Source organism: Serinus canaria, chromosome 1A (assembly GCF_022539315.1).
Source record: "Serinus canaria isolate serCan28SL12 chromosome 1A, serCan2020, whole genome shotgun sequence".
Taxonomy (NCBI): Eukaryota; Metazoa; Chordata; class Aves; order Passeriformes; family Fringillidae; genus Serinus; species Serinus canaria.
The window spans coordinates 62,044,768-62,059,927 of NC_066314.1; the positions used below are offsets into that span (position 1 = coordinate 62,044,768).

Genomic DNA, 15,160 nt, shown 5'->3' on the forward strand with positions numbered 1-15,160 from the left:
GTGTTACCTATTAAGAACATTTTTAAGTGTTCAATAGTAATTAACCCATCATTGAAATACCATCTCTCAACATTCTCTAGTGCATATATGCTTTTGTAGGGATTCAGGAATTACTCTGATTTACAGGTTATGGAGAGCATAAATATGTCTGCTAGGCTGAAATGGGAGTCATGCTTAAGTTACAGGGGAAAAAAGCAGGTAACTTACTGAAGTGGCACAAATAACTTAGAGAGAAGTATTGATTCAGTCATAAAGGCTAACAAACTTATACACCTGGAACTTCAGTTTTAGTCTTCTCTTGGTCACAGCAAGAATGTGAAATACCAGAAAGTTAATGACTGCACGGCACACAGCATTCTGGTATAATCACAGCAATCAGGGGAATTCAAACAGATTGCAAAGGCTTTCATGTGCAACAAACTGTATTAAAGAAGATTCTTTAATGAAATATAATTTTTGAGTCACGGAATACATCCAGTAATTATGAGGGGAATCTTCAGGGCACATCAGGCATTTCTTTATATTGTTCCTCAATGAGTGCCTCAAGATGTGCCAAGGTAGTTTTATCCTTATACAACCTGAATTTTAGTTTCTTTACTGAAATTATCAGCAAAGGCACCAACTTGGAGGTGATTTCTCATCCTAAGCAAACTGTTCAGCCACAGCTTCTTACGAGTAAGGCCAATGAAGTCAGAAAATGACCCACATAGCAGAATCTCACAAGTAGTGAGTTTCCATTAATGATCTCCCAGTCCCTTGCTCTTTTCAAACCAACCATGCCACGTTTATACCTTTCTACAACACCGCAACCTCAACTGGATAAATCAACCCTTCAAGACTAGGAGTTCCTTTAATAGCTTCATACAGACTCTAATGTGGCACTGAATAGCAGTATATGCTTTGAAAATAGATTCATAACGGGCTTTAATATATTTTTCACTTGTATTTTAGTTCTTCTCAAATCTGAGTATCACTGACTTGCAATCACCATAAGAAAGTTGACTTATATGCAATTCTTGTTGCATCACTGCAAACACAGGATATTGCCAAAAAGGTACAGTTTATCAATGAAGCACTTTCATTTTCCAAAGTTAATTTACCTTTAATTTTTGAGGAAGAAAGAAGGCAACGTAGGTTAAATGTGTTACACAGAAAATCTAACAATAACCAGAATGCAGTTTTAGAGACATGGAGGTTTAGAGGTCTGGAATTCTTAGAGCCCTACAAAGTAATTTCAGCAGAACCAGAAATGAATCTGATATGATGCAGCATAAAAACTGCAAAGATCTCATGATTCATTTTCGTGGGGGAAGGGTTTAGGCTGAAACATGCTGCCTGTTCAAACTTTCCAGAACAGAACACGGAGGATCTTAAAAAACGCCATCAGACAAACCATGTCATCCGTGTGATCCACGCAAAACCATTGCCTGCCAAAGCTCCAAACACACGAGCACTTAACAAAGGTTTCCAAAAGGTGGAATCAGTCTCTTCAGTCACTGAATGAAGATTCACTGTCAGAACTGTCTTCTGCTTTGCCATCATCTCCCCAGGCAGGCACAGGGGCATCTGGGGTCCTGCAGGCAACAAAAACATTCTGTGCTGTAAATCCAGCTGAGAGCACAAGCAGCTCAGCACGTAACACCACTGTCCTTGCATGACAACTGCAGGCACTCTATTGCCACAACATTTAACACATTAACTGTTTATGGTTCACAAACTCACACCTTTGTGGTATTGCTTCACCTACAACTGGAAGGCAAACACTAGAAACTGTAACTCACTGGACATCAAAACTCTGCAGACACCAGTGTGAAGGCACGCCTTTGATGCCATCAGAAATGATGACAGATTGTTAAGAAGTGGCAAACACTTATAGAAAGAGTTGAAAGCAGGCAATAATGATTAATTCAATTTTTTTTTTAATCTTCAGAGGTTGTTGGGCTGAAAGGAACATTCTGTACACCATTGAGCAGTGTAAATAGTACATGAAAAAAATAAGACAGGAAATGAACAATATTGTATCCAACTAAAACTGCAGGGATAATTTAGTGAAGCAAAAAAGAATTACTCAGAGTGGAATTTGGCTAGAACATTGGGTTAAATTTGACATGCAAGAGCAGCCATGGGATTTTTATTGACTACAAATGATCAGACCTCTTGTATTTAGTTTTAAAGAGAATATTTAGGATGGATCTTAACACTGTGGCAAAATGTTTGCTTGGGGAATCTACTGGAAATGAAGGTGAGAGAAGCAAGCCATCTAAAGACTAACTAACATTACTGCCTGAAGATGCTGGCTCTCTATGGATTCTTCCTCTTAAGTATGTAATGAATTTGACATACAAGCAATCCAGAGCCTGATAAAGGCTGAAAGCAAGGTAGAAAATACAAACATAATTATACTTGGGGGAAAATGACATTCAGAGAACCTCACTTCCTGTATGACAGTTAACATCTCTTGGATAAAATATTGCATTTTAAACTAAGCTGACAGTTGTATTAATCATCCTGTTCTTATTTATCTTGGGAGTATAGAATTTCTTTTCCAACATTAGTTCTGTTTAGTATAATTTCTCTGTTGGGAATCCCTTAGGTAACTTTAAAGTGTTCCTAAACATTTTTGGTGCAAAGATGAGAAGTGTGTGAAAGAACTGCAGAAGAGCCTTCTCCCTCCCCCCAGCACACCTCTAAAACAAATGAAGAAAGCATCTGCTTTCTCATGCAAATACCACTTCACAATATTATTCCTTGTTGCCATGGTAATGACAAAACAGAAGAGCTGTGCAAAGACATGATCTGCAGAGACGAGTGCAAAACCTCTCATTTATCAAGAAGAGGAAGATGATGCTGAATTCCTTTAGCTCATGAGAGCAGGACAAACTCTTCTGGAACTTAAGACAGGCAAGAGAGGAAGGATAAGAAACAAAAGTTAAAGATAGGTAAATTGGGAGCTTGATAAAACAGGCAGTTACCAAACACTGTAAAAAGTTGAGAAAGGAGCATTAACAGAGGTGGAAAAGCCAAGGGGAGAGTGTAGAAACAATACTGTATCATCAGAATCAGCACACCTACATCCTCAAATAACCCATGCTCAGTCAATGGCAAGGAGCTGGGGGAGTCTGCAGTAAGGGACTGTTGAGATAAGGCATGAAATGATGACACAGACACTGCTGCTCTCGAGGGGAACAAAAAAAAAAAAGAGAACCTTTATTTTCTGACTCCAACATTTATAGTTTTCTAAAGGTGACAGTGGATTGGAGGGTGACAGTGCCACCTCTCCAATGCCACTGGACAGACCAAGGGTCCATCAATTCTCTCCACCTCTATGAAAGAATGCAAAACATAGGTTATTTACAGAATTGTGTGTGAGAAAGTTTGTTGAAAGAATATAAACATCAGAAGGCTTAACAAAGTTTTACAAAATCAGGGCAACAAGGGACAGATACACAGCCATGTGTACATTTTCGTAATTTTCTCTGGGACTGAGTGAGCAGACCTTAGGAAGCTGAAGACCCCAGAAATGCAGTGTGAATGGCAAGACACATATAAAAGAAGAAGCCTGTAGTGTCACGAGAAGCAAGAAAATTTAGAAGTCATCCCTGATACCTTAACATGCTCCACATCATGCACCCTGCCAAATAATTAGCTTTCTTTAATCAGTTTTCAAACCAATAACACTTAAAAAAAAATCTGAATAAGCATTACTGTTGCACAGATCTTTGAAGACGGATTTTGAGATCTAACCCCAAAAATATTCTGTGAGCCTCAATCCACAGTAATAACATTTCTGTCTCAATGCAAAATAGGCAATCTATAAGCAGACACTTTTGAAAAAATAGCTTTTGAAATTTTAACCTTTTATCTTTTTGTTTTATCTACTATAAAAATCCACCCAAGCATGAAGAAATAGCAGCATTTATAGAAAGGTATGGACTTGAAAGCACAGCAAAAAGTACAATACGTTTAACACACATATAGAAAACCCACGTTTGCTAAACCTACCTCCAACTTGCACAAGGTCTTTTTTTATTTCTCATTTAATCAGTAAAGAAAACAACAGAGGAATAACTACTTTAGGCTTATCTAGACCAGGAAGTAACTGGGAGCTAAAGTGACTCATCATATGATGATACTTCAGGTTTATTTTATTTAACAAGTAGCTAGTTTCAAAATAAGCCTTTACAAAATGTAAAAGGACTTCACTGGAAATTAAAAATTTACTTTTTAATGCCCTGACAGTTTCTGAAAAGAATGCAAAAATACTTCAAACATTTTGGTGTCTATAATGTAAGAATGAAAGTTAATACTTTAATCACTTTAACAAATTCTGTGAAATAATACTGAAGAACTAAATTAAACGTCAACTGTAAAGTAAGTCTGAAATTAACATTTATGACCAGACAAGAAGCTTTGAAAGTTACTATCTATTCTTAGGAGAGTATTCTTCACATCAGATTAACTCAATCAACAGCCAAAATTCAGAACTGCCGACTTCAATTTATGCTGTCAATTTTGAAGTCTAGGTGTACCCTACATCTACTGAGGGAATCTGGAAACAACTGTGTTGTCCCTCAAGCATTCAACAAAATAAGACTGAGTTGTTCTTACTACTCTACAATAATGACATTTTCTTATTGGAGTGTTGAAAGCAAGTATCTGGGAAAAACCTCACAGTCTATGAAACTGAAAATGGCTACTGACCTTTTATTTGAGTCCTCATTGCTAAATGCACATTGCCAGATGCTAGCTTGCCACTGCTGTAGCACAGAGCACCTTGAACAACATTTTCTAAGCACATTTTTTTCCAAGTTTTTTAAACACACAGTTGCACTGCAGCCCTACTGGGAGCCACAAATTACTTACTCAAGAAGATCTGGATTTAGCCCCTCGGAAATCATTTTGTTTCGTATTGCCATTACAGGAACACCCTGTGTAGCAGGAGGAAGAATAATATAAAACTACTGGACACAAAGAGGTGAGTTAAATAACACGGGTACTTTTAAACCACACTTTCATATAAATTTATGCATGTCACTTGTCAAACAACAGCATGGAACATTAATCTCAGTTTCCATCAATATGAACCTAGAAGCAAAAAATGATTGAGATTAAAGGCCTTTTAATCCATCTTGTATTTATGGCAAAACATCTAGAGAAAGTTGCAAGGAGACAATCAAGACTGGATAGATATACTTGCAGTTTGTGCACACAAAATTATGAAGCTGATGTTCTCTGTATGGGTAAGAACGTGGAGAAAGCACAAAGTAGCACAAAGACAGCAGAGAAGTTGTGCTAGGAAAGACTTGGGCATGCTGAAGGTATACCCAAGAGAAGGAGAAAACCAGAGAAGTGCATCTGCTACCACTCCAGAAGGATCTCATAAGGCAGTGCTAAAAGCTGGAGAAGTCTAAAAAGCATGGAGAAAAAGGCAAACAGGACATGAGAACAGAAGCACAATTTAAAAGGGGATTCTCTGAATGTAACTGCTTGTGCAGTCAGACTTGAATCTCCTGTGACCTGTGGACAGATTTCAGCCAAATATGTACATGTTAAAAAAATTCCTTCCCTTCACTTCAAGTCCTTCCACAGCTTCTGCACTTCATTTTATTCATCAACACCTAAACATCCTCTCATCTTGGATCATATATCCAAGACCCACGTCCTCTCATGAGATACATTCCAACAAACTGCTCCTATGTTTCCACTACAGTTGCTCAAAGGCAACTTGTTGCTTTGCCATCTCCTGCTGGAAACCATCAGAAATACCATCTGGATCACTCCATGCCAATATATGATATGGGAAAAAACCCCAAACCAAATGAGGATATAATTTCTGATTTGAAAGGCACAAAGTTACTGGTGTTCTACAAAATTTTAAATGAAAAGTGGTGTAGGACGAGTATCTTTTCTCCAAAAGCAAGTAAAATAGTGGTAAAATAAAGAGAAGGCATGACTAATGTTCCAGAGAAAGATGTGATTCTAGCGACAGCTCCAAGGTAAGAATCACAATCAAGGCTTGTGCACGAGCACTGTGGAACAGCACATACACAGGCACACAGTTGCAGCAATCTATCAGGCATGTCAAAAAGGTCACTCAAGTATTGCTGCAATGTAATACCTTAAAATAAAAGAGTATCTCAGTACTTCACAACTAATGTGCATTACAAAGGTGAATATTTTGAATATTTATTTGAGTATTTCACAACAGTTTGAAAATTCAGTTATTCTAGTATAGATCTGGACACGAGGGATTGTGTGTCTACACACCATCTTGTACTAATGCTCTTCCCCTGCTTCACTGCTCTTCGGGTACTTTTCCCCACCTCAGAAGTCACTGATGAGTTGTTTATGTCAATTCAAACCAGGTGAAAACAGAACTGAGTCAAATCAGGCAAGGCAGAATTCATATTTGATTTCAATCAAAGGGAATTTGGTATAGGACTTCTAAGAATGGATTGTTTTTATGTTCACACTTGGTGTATGTTTTATTCCAACACTGTGTGCACTAAAATCTGTGAGAAAAAAATCCTCTCAGTACCCTTATATACCACAGATTCACAAAACTAATCTGAAGTTTAATCAAAATGCTCTTTTAGACTTCTTATCTCAAGGAAAACAATTAGGATTGTACCTATATCTGTTTATAATACAACCAGGGCATTACAATTACTTTTACCTTTCATGCTTCCTAAATTTTAATCTGCAAATATAGTACTGCTTTTGTGTGATTTCTTGGAATATTGTTGTAAATTTTAAAAGTAAGAATTCAGCATCCTCAATTGCACTTCACCAAAATGAGTTTGTCACAATTTCATGGAAGAGCTACTTTTAGTTTAGAATAGTGCTCTTTTATACCACAAACATTGTGAGTAATAAATAAATTATCAGTTTAAACAAATCTTCAGCTAGGAACTTAATTTGGGCAAATAAACAACACTAACTGAAATACTTGACCAGACAAGGAGACAAGTTTGGCAAATACAAAAACACACATTAATTTGTAGTATGTTAGTTTGACTTTCCTACCACACTGTTTACAACTGGCAGGGGAGTCACCAGGAACTGCCAGTACACAGGAGAAATGTGGAAAGTGAGATCTCACTCCTCTAGCAGTCACAAAAAAAAAAAAAAATATTCAAAGTAATTAGACCATCCACCACTTTCAAATCCACTTTGAAGTCTGGCATTAAATCAATACAGTAACAGTGTTCTACTCTCTGCTACTATCCCACTGCTAGGTTTTCCAAATGATTTGTGATGAGCTACCCAGAAAGTTCCAATTTGCGATTCAAGTGAAAAATAAGGTTTGGAACACCATTCAAGGGATAAAGCAGACCAATTGTAATAATTTCTCAGAAGACTGAGTGAAACCATGAAGTTAGTTTTAATATAAGCAACAGTTTATTAATACTATGACATAGTCATACTTTCCAGAATTATGTTATTCTAGAGGAAAATTTCCACTGACAAATTGAAAATAAATTGAAATAAACTCTTTGTTTCTAATCTAATTTTTAAGTTTGTGGATGTGAAATGACCTCTTAAAAATATCACAAATAGTCTCCTGTTCACCTTCTCATTCCTTTGTTAGATTTCACACGTGTTCATATTGAGATTACAATCATTTATTTCCTATCTACCTGGAGCACAGACCACAGATAAAGATGTAAACAAAACCTGCACCATGAATAACAGGAAACCAAAGTGGAACCAGACAGTGAAGCAATCCTTGTATCTCTATTTCGGTCCTTACAGAAATATCAAGTGCTCCTGTTCTGGACTATACTTGCAAAGCTGTATTTTGTACCCTACAGTAAAATCAGGCTGTAATCAGTCTGTATGCAGGGATTGACTCCAGTTTGCCAGGACAACTCCACTTTCAGTGGCATCTTCTGTGCCTCTGGCTAGTATCACTTTGCATTTACACATTTCACACCTTCAGTTCACAAGTCTACCAGCAGAATTTTGTAGAAAGATCTTGCCAGAAGCTGTCTGAGGGAATATATTACATTAATTCATTTATTAGAGAAGATGTGTTAGAATATTATGATGTTATCCTACCTTAAAGATTACTGTTGCAATATATGTTTTCAGACATTTAAGGTTTATTTACAGCTGTGTGGTACATTTCACCAAAAAAATAACATGCTAGCCAAAGAATGACATGAGAATTGACTTACCACTTGTACCATTTTGAGGTATCTGGCATATCTTGGATCCTTGGCCACAGTTGTGACGTTTTCTGTTACTACCTCTGTTTTCTGTAACCCTTCTTCTTGTGTATTGTTCTGCTGTATGCGAAGAACAAACCCTTTAATGGTTAGGTGCACACACCACAGCCATGGAGAGATTCCAAACAATGAAACTGGGTATTTCAGGGTAAAGTGCAACTCTTCCTCATCAAGATTATTGTGACCCACACTCACAAAGTTAGAGGTTTCCTAGATGTATGAAATCACAAATCCAGCTCTTTTGTTGTTCACTGTTACAAGAGTGTCTTTCTACTTTCAGATACAATTTAAAGTTATTGAACAACACATAAAAAACCAGAAAGGCCCTAATAACCCTGTTAAGTTGCATTTAATAAATATCACAGTATTATAAGTAAATGGTCTTTTTATAAAAAATATTTATAAGAAGTATATTTATAAATCTCCCCCAGTAGTCCAATGCCTTTTTTCCTCAAAGTATTTGATTCCCTGACAAAGTTTCATACATATCATGTAACTTCTAAACTATACTTTTGGGTATAAGTCATTACTCAAAGGCTAATTTAATGAAATCAAAGATTCCTTGAAAATATTTAATTTAAACAAAACTAAAAATGACAAGAAGTTCTAGTACTTTCTAATACAGAAAACTGTATTTTTTCTACAAAACAAACCACCTGGAAGTGTGGAAATATATGAACTTTATATACTTAAATATACTTTATATACTTCCATATCTGAGAGGAGGAACATTTTAAAGAAAATGAACTCATGGGGAGTCATTCTCTAACACGGCTGGAACATGCAATGCTGTCCAGTGTCTCCTTGCTGCTGCCTGCAAATTAGAGTTACAATCTTTGACAGGCAGGCAAAAGCAGCAGAGTGCTCCAGCTACTGCTTTTCCACAGCAACTTCCACCAAATAAGAGAATGAGCAGAGATCAGAATTGAGAAGAAACTCTAAGGGGAAACTGGGAAAAGAGCTCCATCTACAAATGGGCCTGAAAGCCTCACTTAGTTAAGTGGTGATCACTTAGTTAAGTGGTCTGGGTTAAAAATCAACCATTAATTAAATTAAATTCCCCAAAATGACAAAAAGTTAGTTGCAGGGGTAGTATTTTAATGCTGATTGCTAGTAATAAATTGGCCTTTACTGTATGTGGAGGATAATCTACAGAAAACCTTCAATATAAGAAAATCTTGAGAGTTAAGCATGCTAGAAATTCCAAATTGAGCTAAAAGCTCACATTCTGAAGAAAGGAGAAAAGAGTTGCAATGATGTGATTTGAACTGGTTTTTTCCTTCATGACATTTCCAGCACCCTGATGTAATATTTAGGTACATATTTCATGTTTATGTAATATTTCATGTACATATTTTAGTGTGATTAAAGAAGGAGAAATTTAGCATTAGGTTTAAGTTAGTTCTAATTATTTAAGTCACATAGTTAATAAAGGGTACAGCCTCTTTTGTTTTAAGTCACTTTTTAAAACAGTTCCAGTAGAGAAAAGCCTAGTCTTAGACTTTTATAGTTGATTGCTCACTTCCAATAGAATTGCTTCTTCTATCTACTGCAAATGACATTCAAAACTTGACCTGGAGAGCTCCATTCCTTCAAGGTATGAGTTATGCTGCATTACTTACTCCAGGCTGAGGTGATCCAGCTGTCTGTTGATCTGTAGCAGTCTGTGCCACGGGGCCATTTGTAACACTGTTCACATTTGCACTGGACACTTCAAATTTCACATCTTCTAGGCCAGGAATTGAGGATAACTGAATGCAAAAACCATCAAATAAGCAATGAGCTCATAAGACTGACTACATGTACAGCAAAATCTGCAGCATGCTGCTTACCACTTATTATCCAGGTAGGTTTTACATTAGTAAAATTGTAACTTTCTGCCCCTAGTTTTGGTATTTTGATTGGGGAAAAAAAAAATCTTTCTATCCAGATGCCTTCTACAATAAAAACTTTCACTGTTAACACAGGGCTGCAGAGCAGAAAAGGCTTCCACACCTTCCCAGCATTTTGCTACTGCATTTATCAATTATACCATGCAATCTCTGCTACTTCCCCACAGTGAAAGAAATCATGGCAAGAACAGCTCTATCACCTAACAGATGGGAGACTGGTTACAAATTTTTCAATTTTCTACATATTTCACTTTTTTTAAGGAAATGATGTGAATGGATATTAAACACACCACAAATCTATCTGAAGGAAATTCTATTTAACATGATTATGAAGAATTCTGCAAAAATCATCAATTCAGATAATTCCTAAATATTTTGAAATAAATAAGAATTAGTAAGCTCTGTTTGTATTATTATAGTATTTTTTCCCCACAAAGATCTTAATGAATGCCTTCAAAATATCCCACCCTTGCTCCCAGAAAAGCCAACTGAAATTGCCTCCATCATTATTGAAGAAGAACTTGTTAAAATTTTATAGTGGGTGATTGATTGACTTTGGGAACTTGTTGGGGTTTTTTCCTAGTAAATAATATACTACATTTCCTATCTAAGATCACAGATTATTTCTTTTTGTCATTTCAGCTAAAGAAGATAAATTAAACTAATTTACATTAGCTTAGATCCAGTTCAGGTCACATTTCAATATCAAAAGGATTTACAAGGCTTCTCTCTAGTTACTTTTATCAGCTGAAGTCCTTACAGTCCAGTAACATACAAAGATACTTTTGTTTTACAAAGGGGGAAAGAATTTCCTTATTAGTGTTCATATGGCAAAAAGTGTTCCTTTCCTGTTCCACATGCTTAACAAACTCAGATTTTCCACTAGGTACTGTTGTTTCCTTTCTTCTGTATCAACTACATATTCAAACACTACACAGTAGAAGTAGAAAGGCATTAACTAAGGAAGAGAGTTAAAGGGAGAATTTTTGATATCAGGATTTTGTATTAGCTCCTTCAAATCATTACAAAACTTATTTGCTCAAGTCAAGACTCTAAAAAGGAAGCTAGTTCACATAATCTAGAAGGCTGTCACTGATAGAAGATGAAGTCTATATCCATACAAACCTTTGCATCCAGAATATTGAGCGTGGTCTCAATTTGTTGGATACGGAGAGAGAGTGCTGACAATTTCTACAACAGAAAACAATGAGGATGTGAAAACACTCCCCTGTGCACTTGGACATATAAAAGAGTTTGCAGCTACTTAGAAAAAGAATCACTTTTTTTAGCTTCTCTCTGCTGAAGGCAGAGTACAGCATAAATGAGATTATCACGTTATGAAATGAATGAAGCAATGACAACCCTTTTAGAACAGTAGCTACAGTGGTACAAATTTTAAACAATTTTACTCTGCAGTTGGTTTTCCCATATAATGACAGAAATGAAGACAGACTATTTACAAAAGAAACCCAAAGTAAATAGGGTATTACTTTGGGCAACTGCAGAATAATGGCAGACACACTGTACTCTCCCAGTTACTGAAAGATCTTTCTTCAAAGCTTTTTCCAAATGTGGAACACGAAAAGATGTGTGTGTATGTAACTGAGAAAATACAAAGAGAAAACCTGATAATTAATACAGCAGGTGATTCAAAGTCCTATACAGTCAAAACCCACAATTAATCAGAACTAACCAGACACTTTATAAGCTCCAGGTGCACCTCAATCAAATTTTGACTTTTTTTTTTTTTAATACAACTTAAGTTTTTCTAAATTACTCCATAAGAACTGCCAGTCTTTTAACTAATCACTACCATACTCCACCAGACCTGTCCAAGTGAAGTTGGCTGGAGTGCTGGCTGGCAGATATGTACCATTCTGACAGCTTTCTGGCACCTTGGCAAGATTCTGCCTGGCTCTGAAACAGAACTTTAACACCCTAAGAAAATGGCAGTTCTGCCAATATGCTAGAAAAAGTAGGAGACTGACAGGAGTTAGTCTTTTTGGATAGAGCACTGACTTGTTTACAGATGGTCCTTTGTTCATGAAGAGGAGTCAGTTCCTATTGGAAGGAACTATGTGTCCTACATTTAACTGGATAAAGGGGAGGAAAGATGTACAAAAGACAATTATGCAATTTTATGGGTCTATTTGACTAGACAAGAGCCAAGAAATTTAGAGTTAAGGATGGTGTCAGCCCTGATTTTGAGTTTCTTGGCTTCTGTTGACTTACACAGCGACCTTTCACACTAAAAACACTTCTGTACTTCATGAATATGAAAAACTTCTCAAGGAGTATATAATGCAACTATTTAGTCTCTTGAGTAACAGCACATTTTGGTTAACTAATAACTGTTTTATTAGGCAGACTTCACAGTGCTGCTGTGTGCTCAAGGTGGCTTTAATATAGGTGTTCTGATTTCCACAGGTCCCATGGAAGAAGGAATACTGATATCAGGTGACAACTGACTCTTGGACAACTCACAACAGAATCATCAGGTGGTTCCACTGTCCCACCTATCAAATTACAAGAAGTTTAAAAACCTAGGAAAAGTGACTTTTTTTCCTCTGAAGCTTCATATATTCATGTAATAGCCAAATCTTATATTTGGCACGCGTTTGGCTCTAAACTTCACCAACAAATAACAGAATTTCTCAGATTACATGGCTTAGTCTAATTGAATTTGACTGCTGCCCTGGCTCAGCTGGATAGAGCTGTATAGCATTCTTTGTTGAATAAACTAATGAAAAAGTATAAAAAACCTCTAAAGACAAAAAGGTTACCCTCAAAGCCACATTAGAAAACACCCTTTTTACAAGGAGGACTCTTGTCCTCTTCAGTGGACAATTCTAATCTTGTTGGTCTGGTGTATTTCCACTGACTCTAAAGTCATCACATAAACTTACTAATCCTGAAGGTGAAGTTAAAGGCTTTGTGTTCTATACTACTCACTTGCCAAAAATGTCCTTTTTGCAACATCAAAACTTTTAACATTCAGCGCTTAGCGTATGACTCTCTTAAATTAAAGGTGATAAAATCTGAAAGTAAGTTTTGATGGACCACACGAACATGGCATCCTTCTTTCATAACAACATAAGAGCCAGAGATGAAACTGCTCAGAATAAATTCCCTGTATCAAAAAGTTCAAAGACTGTTCCAAATGCAAAAGTTTAAGAAAACAGGATGGAGTGTGGTACAATCAGGAGCTTGTGTGGATCCCTTGGGGATAAATTCTGTCTTAAGCACTTACTAAAGAGAAACCTTCAACAGAAAGCAGACTACAGTTTTGGTTTAAGCTACCAGTATTACTGCATCAAAAATGTTTAAATGAATGGTTCCCATTTCTTGAATTTCCTTTAATTGTATCAAGGGACAGCTGGGAAAATAATAAACATACCTCCTCACAAACAGTAGAAAAGCGGTTGAGAAACTGCACTGTGTGAACCACAAACTGGTTTAGAAATGCTACAGTTCTTTTCTGCTGAATAGCAGGAACCTGCATTAAAAAAGGTAAGAAAATTAGGTTACACATCAATGTCAAGTTTCATATTTGGACTGAAATATCTGTTAAAAATGCACATTTTTTAGAAGAAAATATTTGGAAATCTGTCTTAAGTGTGCCTGCTAGGAATGCATGCATACACAAACCATTTTCTAATACACATATGCATTCATACAAATCTTTTGCCACTAAAACCCTACTAACACGAAAGCTGAGAATTTACAGGACACATAGATAATGCAACAAGACCCAAGACATGAAGGACTGTTATCTTAAAGAAAACATCTTTAGATGAAATTGTGAATATTCATGAAAATCAGAGGGAAAAACAAACTAGGCCAGCCATACTAATACTCAGATACAACTAATGCCACAATCAAAACTGAAGTGTAGTGATGTTGCCATCTAAGTATTCAGTGTCTGCCCTACTGGTTCTCATTTGCAAGTCCAGACTACCCTAAAACAAACCAAAAGTTACCCTCCAAATCAGTTTTGATGCTCACATACTTACTTTTCAGACTAAAATGCAGAATCTTATGTTTGCCAAAAAGAATGGTGGTCATAATGTAACACAGGGTTGGGATTTTTATTTAAACCATTACAGAAGACTGGATTCAGGAATTTGCACGCAAAAGTTTATGTATAAAATTTTAGTGCCTCAGGGTTAATAACCTCGGACAATTGCTTTAAGTCTTAACCTTCGCAAACGAAACTAGCCTATGAAATTTTCATTGATTTAAGTGGAAGATTCACAAAGCATATTATTGGCAACCAAGATTCTGCTGCACTTTTTTGGTGAATACAGTGACAATTCAGTCATGGCCATCTTAAAACATCCTGACTTTTTGTGAGACTTTTGTTGCTACTATCTCGAGCCTTCAGCCTGTGCACTGTGCAACAGCATCTGCTGAAGTTCAATCCCGTGGTTCCAAAATTTGCCAAGCAGTGCTTATGACCTTAGCAGAAATCTGTGGGGTGGCACAGAGCATGGAAGAATCACTTGGGTGAATTGGAACTGTCCTGTCATTACGCTCTCTATCGAGAAAACTAAGTTTAAAAAGAAAGTTTCTGCAACATTTAAAGAAATTAATACACAGGATTAATACACAGGAGGAACAGGATCTGCCTCCCAGATCGATGTTAAAAACGGCTTAGTCTTTAAATACAGTTATCGCAGAACTTGCAGGAAAACAGCTGGAGACACAGGTAAGGACCAGAGCCCGCTCGTTCCCGGGTGCGAGGGCGGCACGGTCACCGCACGGGGAGCTCCCCTCGCCCGCTGCCGCCAGCCCGGGCCGGGAGCCGGGGGGACGCGGGGCTCGCCCAGCACCAGGGCCAGCGCAGCCGGGGAGGAGGAGCGGCAGCCCCGGAGCGCCGGGCGAGCGCAGCCCGTACCTTGGTGAGGTCAATGCCGGAGCCCACGATGGGCAGCCCGTCCTCGTCCATGCTGGCGGGCCGGACCGGACCGAACCGGGCGCTGCCCCGCTCCGCAGCCCGGCCGCGCTCCGCCGCCTCGGCCCGGAAACAAACCCCGA

General features: G+C 37.4%; 1 protein-coding gene across 2 annotated transcripts; it reads right to left on the bottom strand.

Annotated features, from left to right (window-relative positions):
• Nucleotides 1-421: 421 nt before the first annotated feature.
• On the bottom strand, nt 422-15,160 carry WASHC3 (WASH complex subunit 3). 2 transcript variants are annotated; one of them, XM_009094189.4, is made up of 7 exons: nt 15,021-15,160; nt 13,521-13,619; nt 11,249-11,314; nt 9,854-9,982; nt 8,181-8,288; nt 4,864-4,928; nt 422-1,574 (listed from the first exon to the last, which is right to left on the bottom strand). In XM_009094189.4, the coding sequence occupies exons 1-7, from the start codon at nt 15,069-15,071 to the stop codon at nt 1,490-1,492; spliced, it is 603 nt and encodes a 200-aa protein (XP_009092437.1). In that variant the 5' UTR covers nt 15,072-15,160; the 3' UTR covers nt 422-1,489. The 2 variants fall into 2 exon arrangements, with proteins under 2 accessions (XP_009092437.1, XP_009092436.1); XM_009094188.4 differs by having other exon boundaries at nt 8,181-8,291.

Coding starts and splice junctions, on each gene's coding strand:
- WASHC3 (XM_009094188.4), bottom strand. CDS start 15,071: ATGGACGAGGACGGGCTGCCCATCGTGGGCTCCGGCATTGACCTCACC. Junction 11,315..13,520: donor TTTCTACTGTTTGTGAGGAG/GTATGTTTATTA, acceptor TTTCTGTTGTAG/AAATTGTCAGCACTCTCTCT. Junction 1,575..4,863: donor CTAAATCCAGATCTTCTTGA/GTAAGTAATTTG, acceptor TGTTGCCTGCAG/GACCCCAGATGCCCCTGTGC.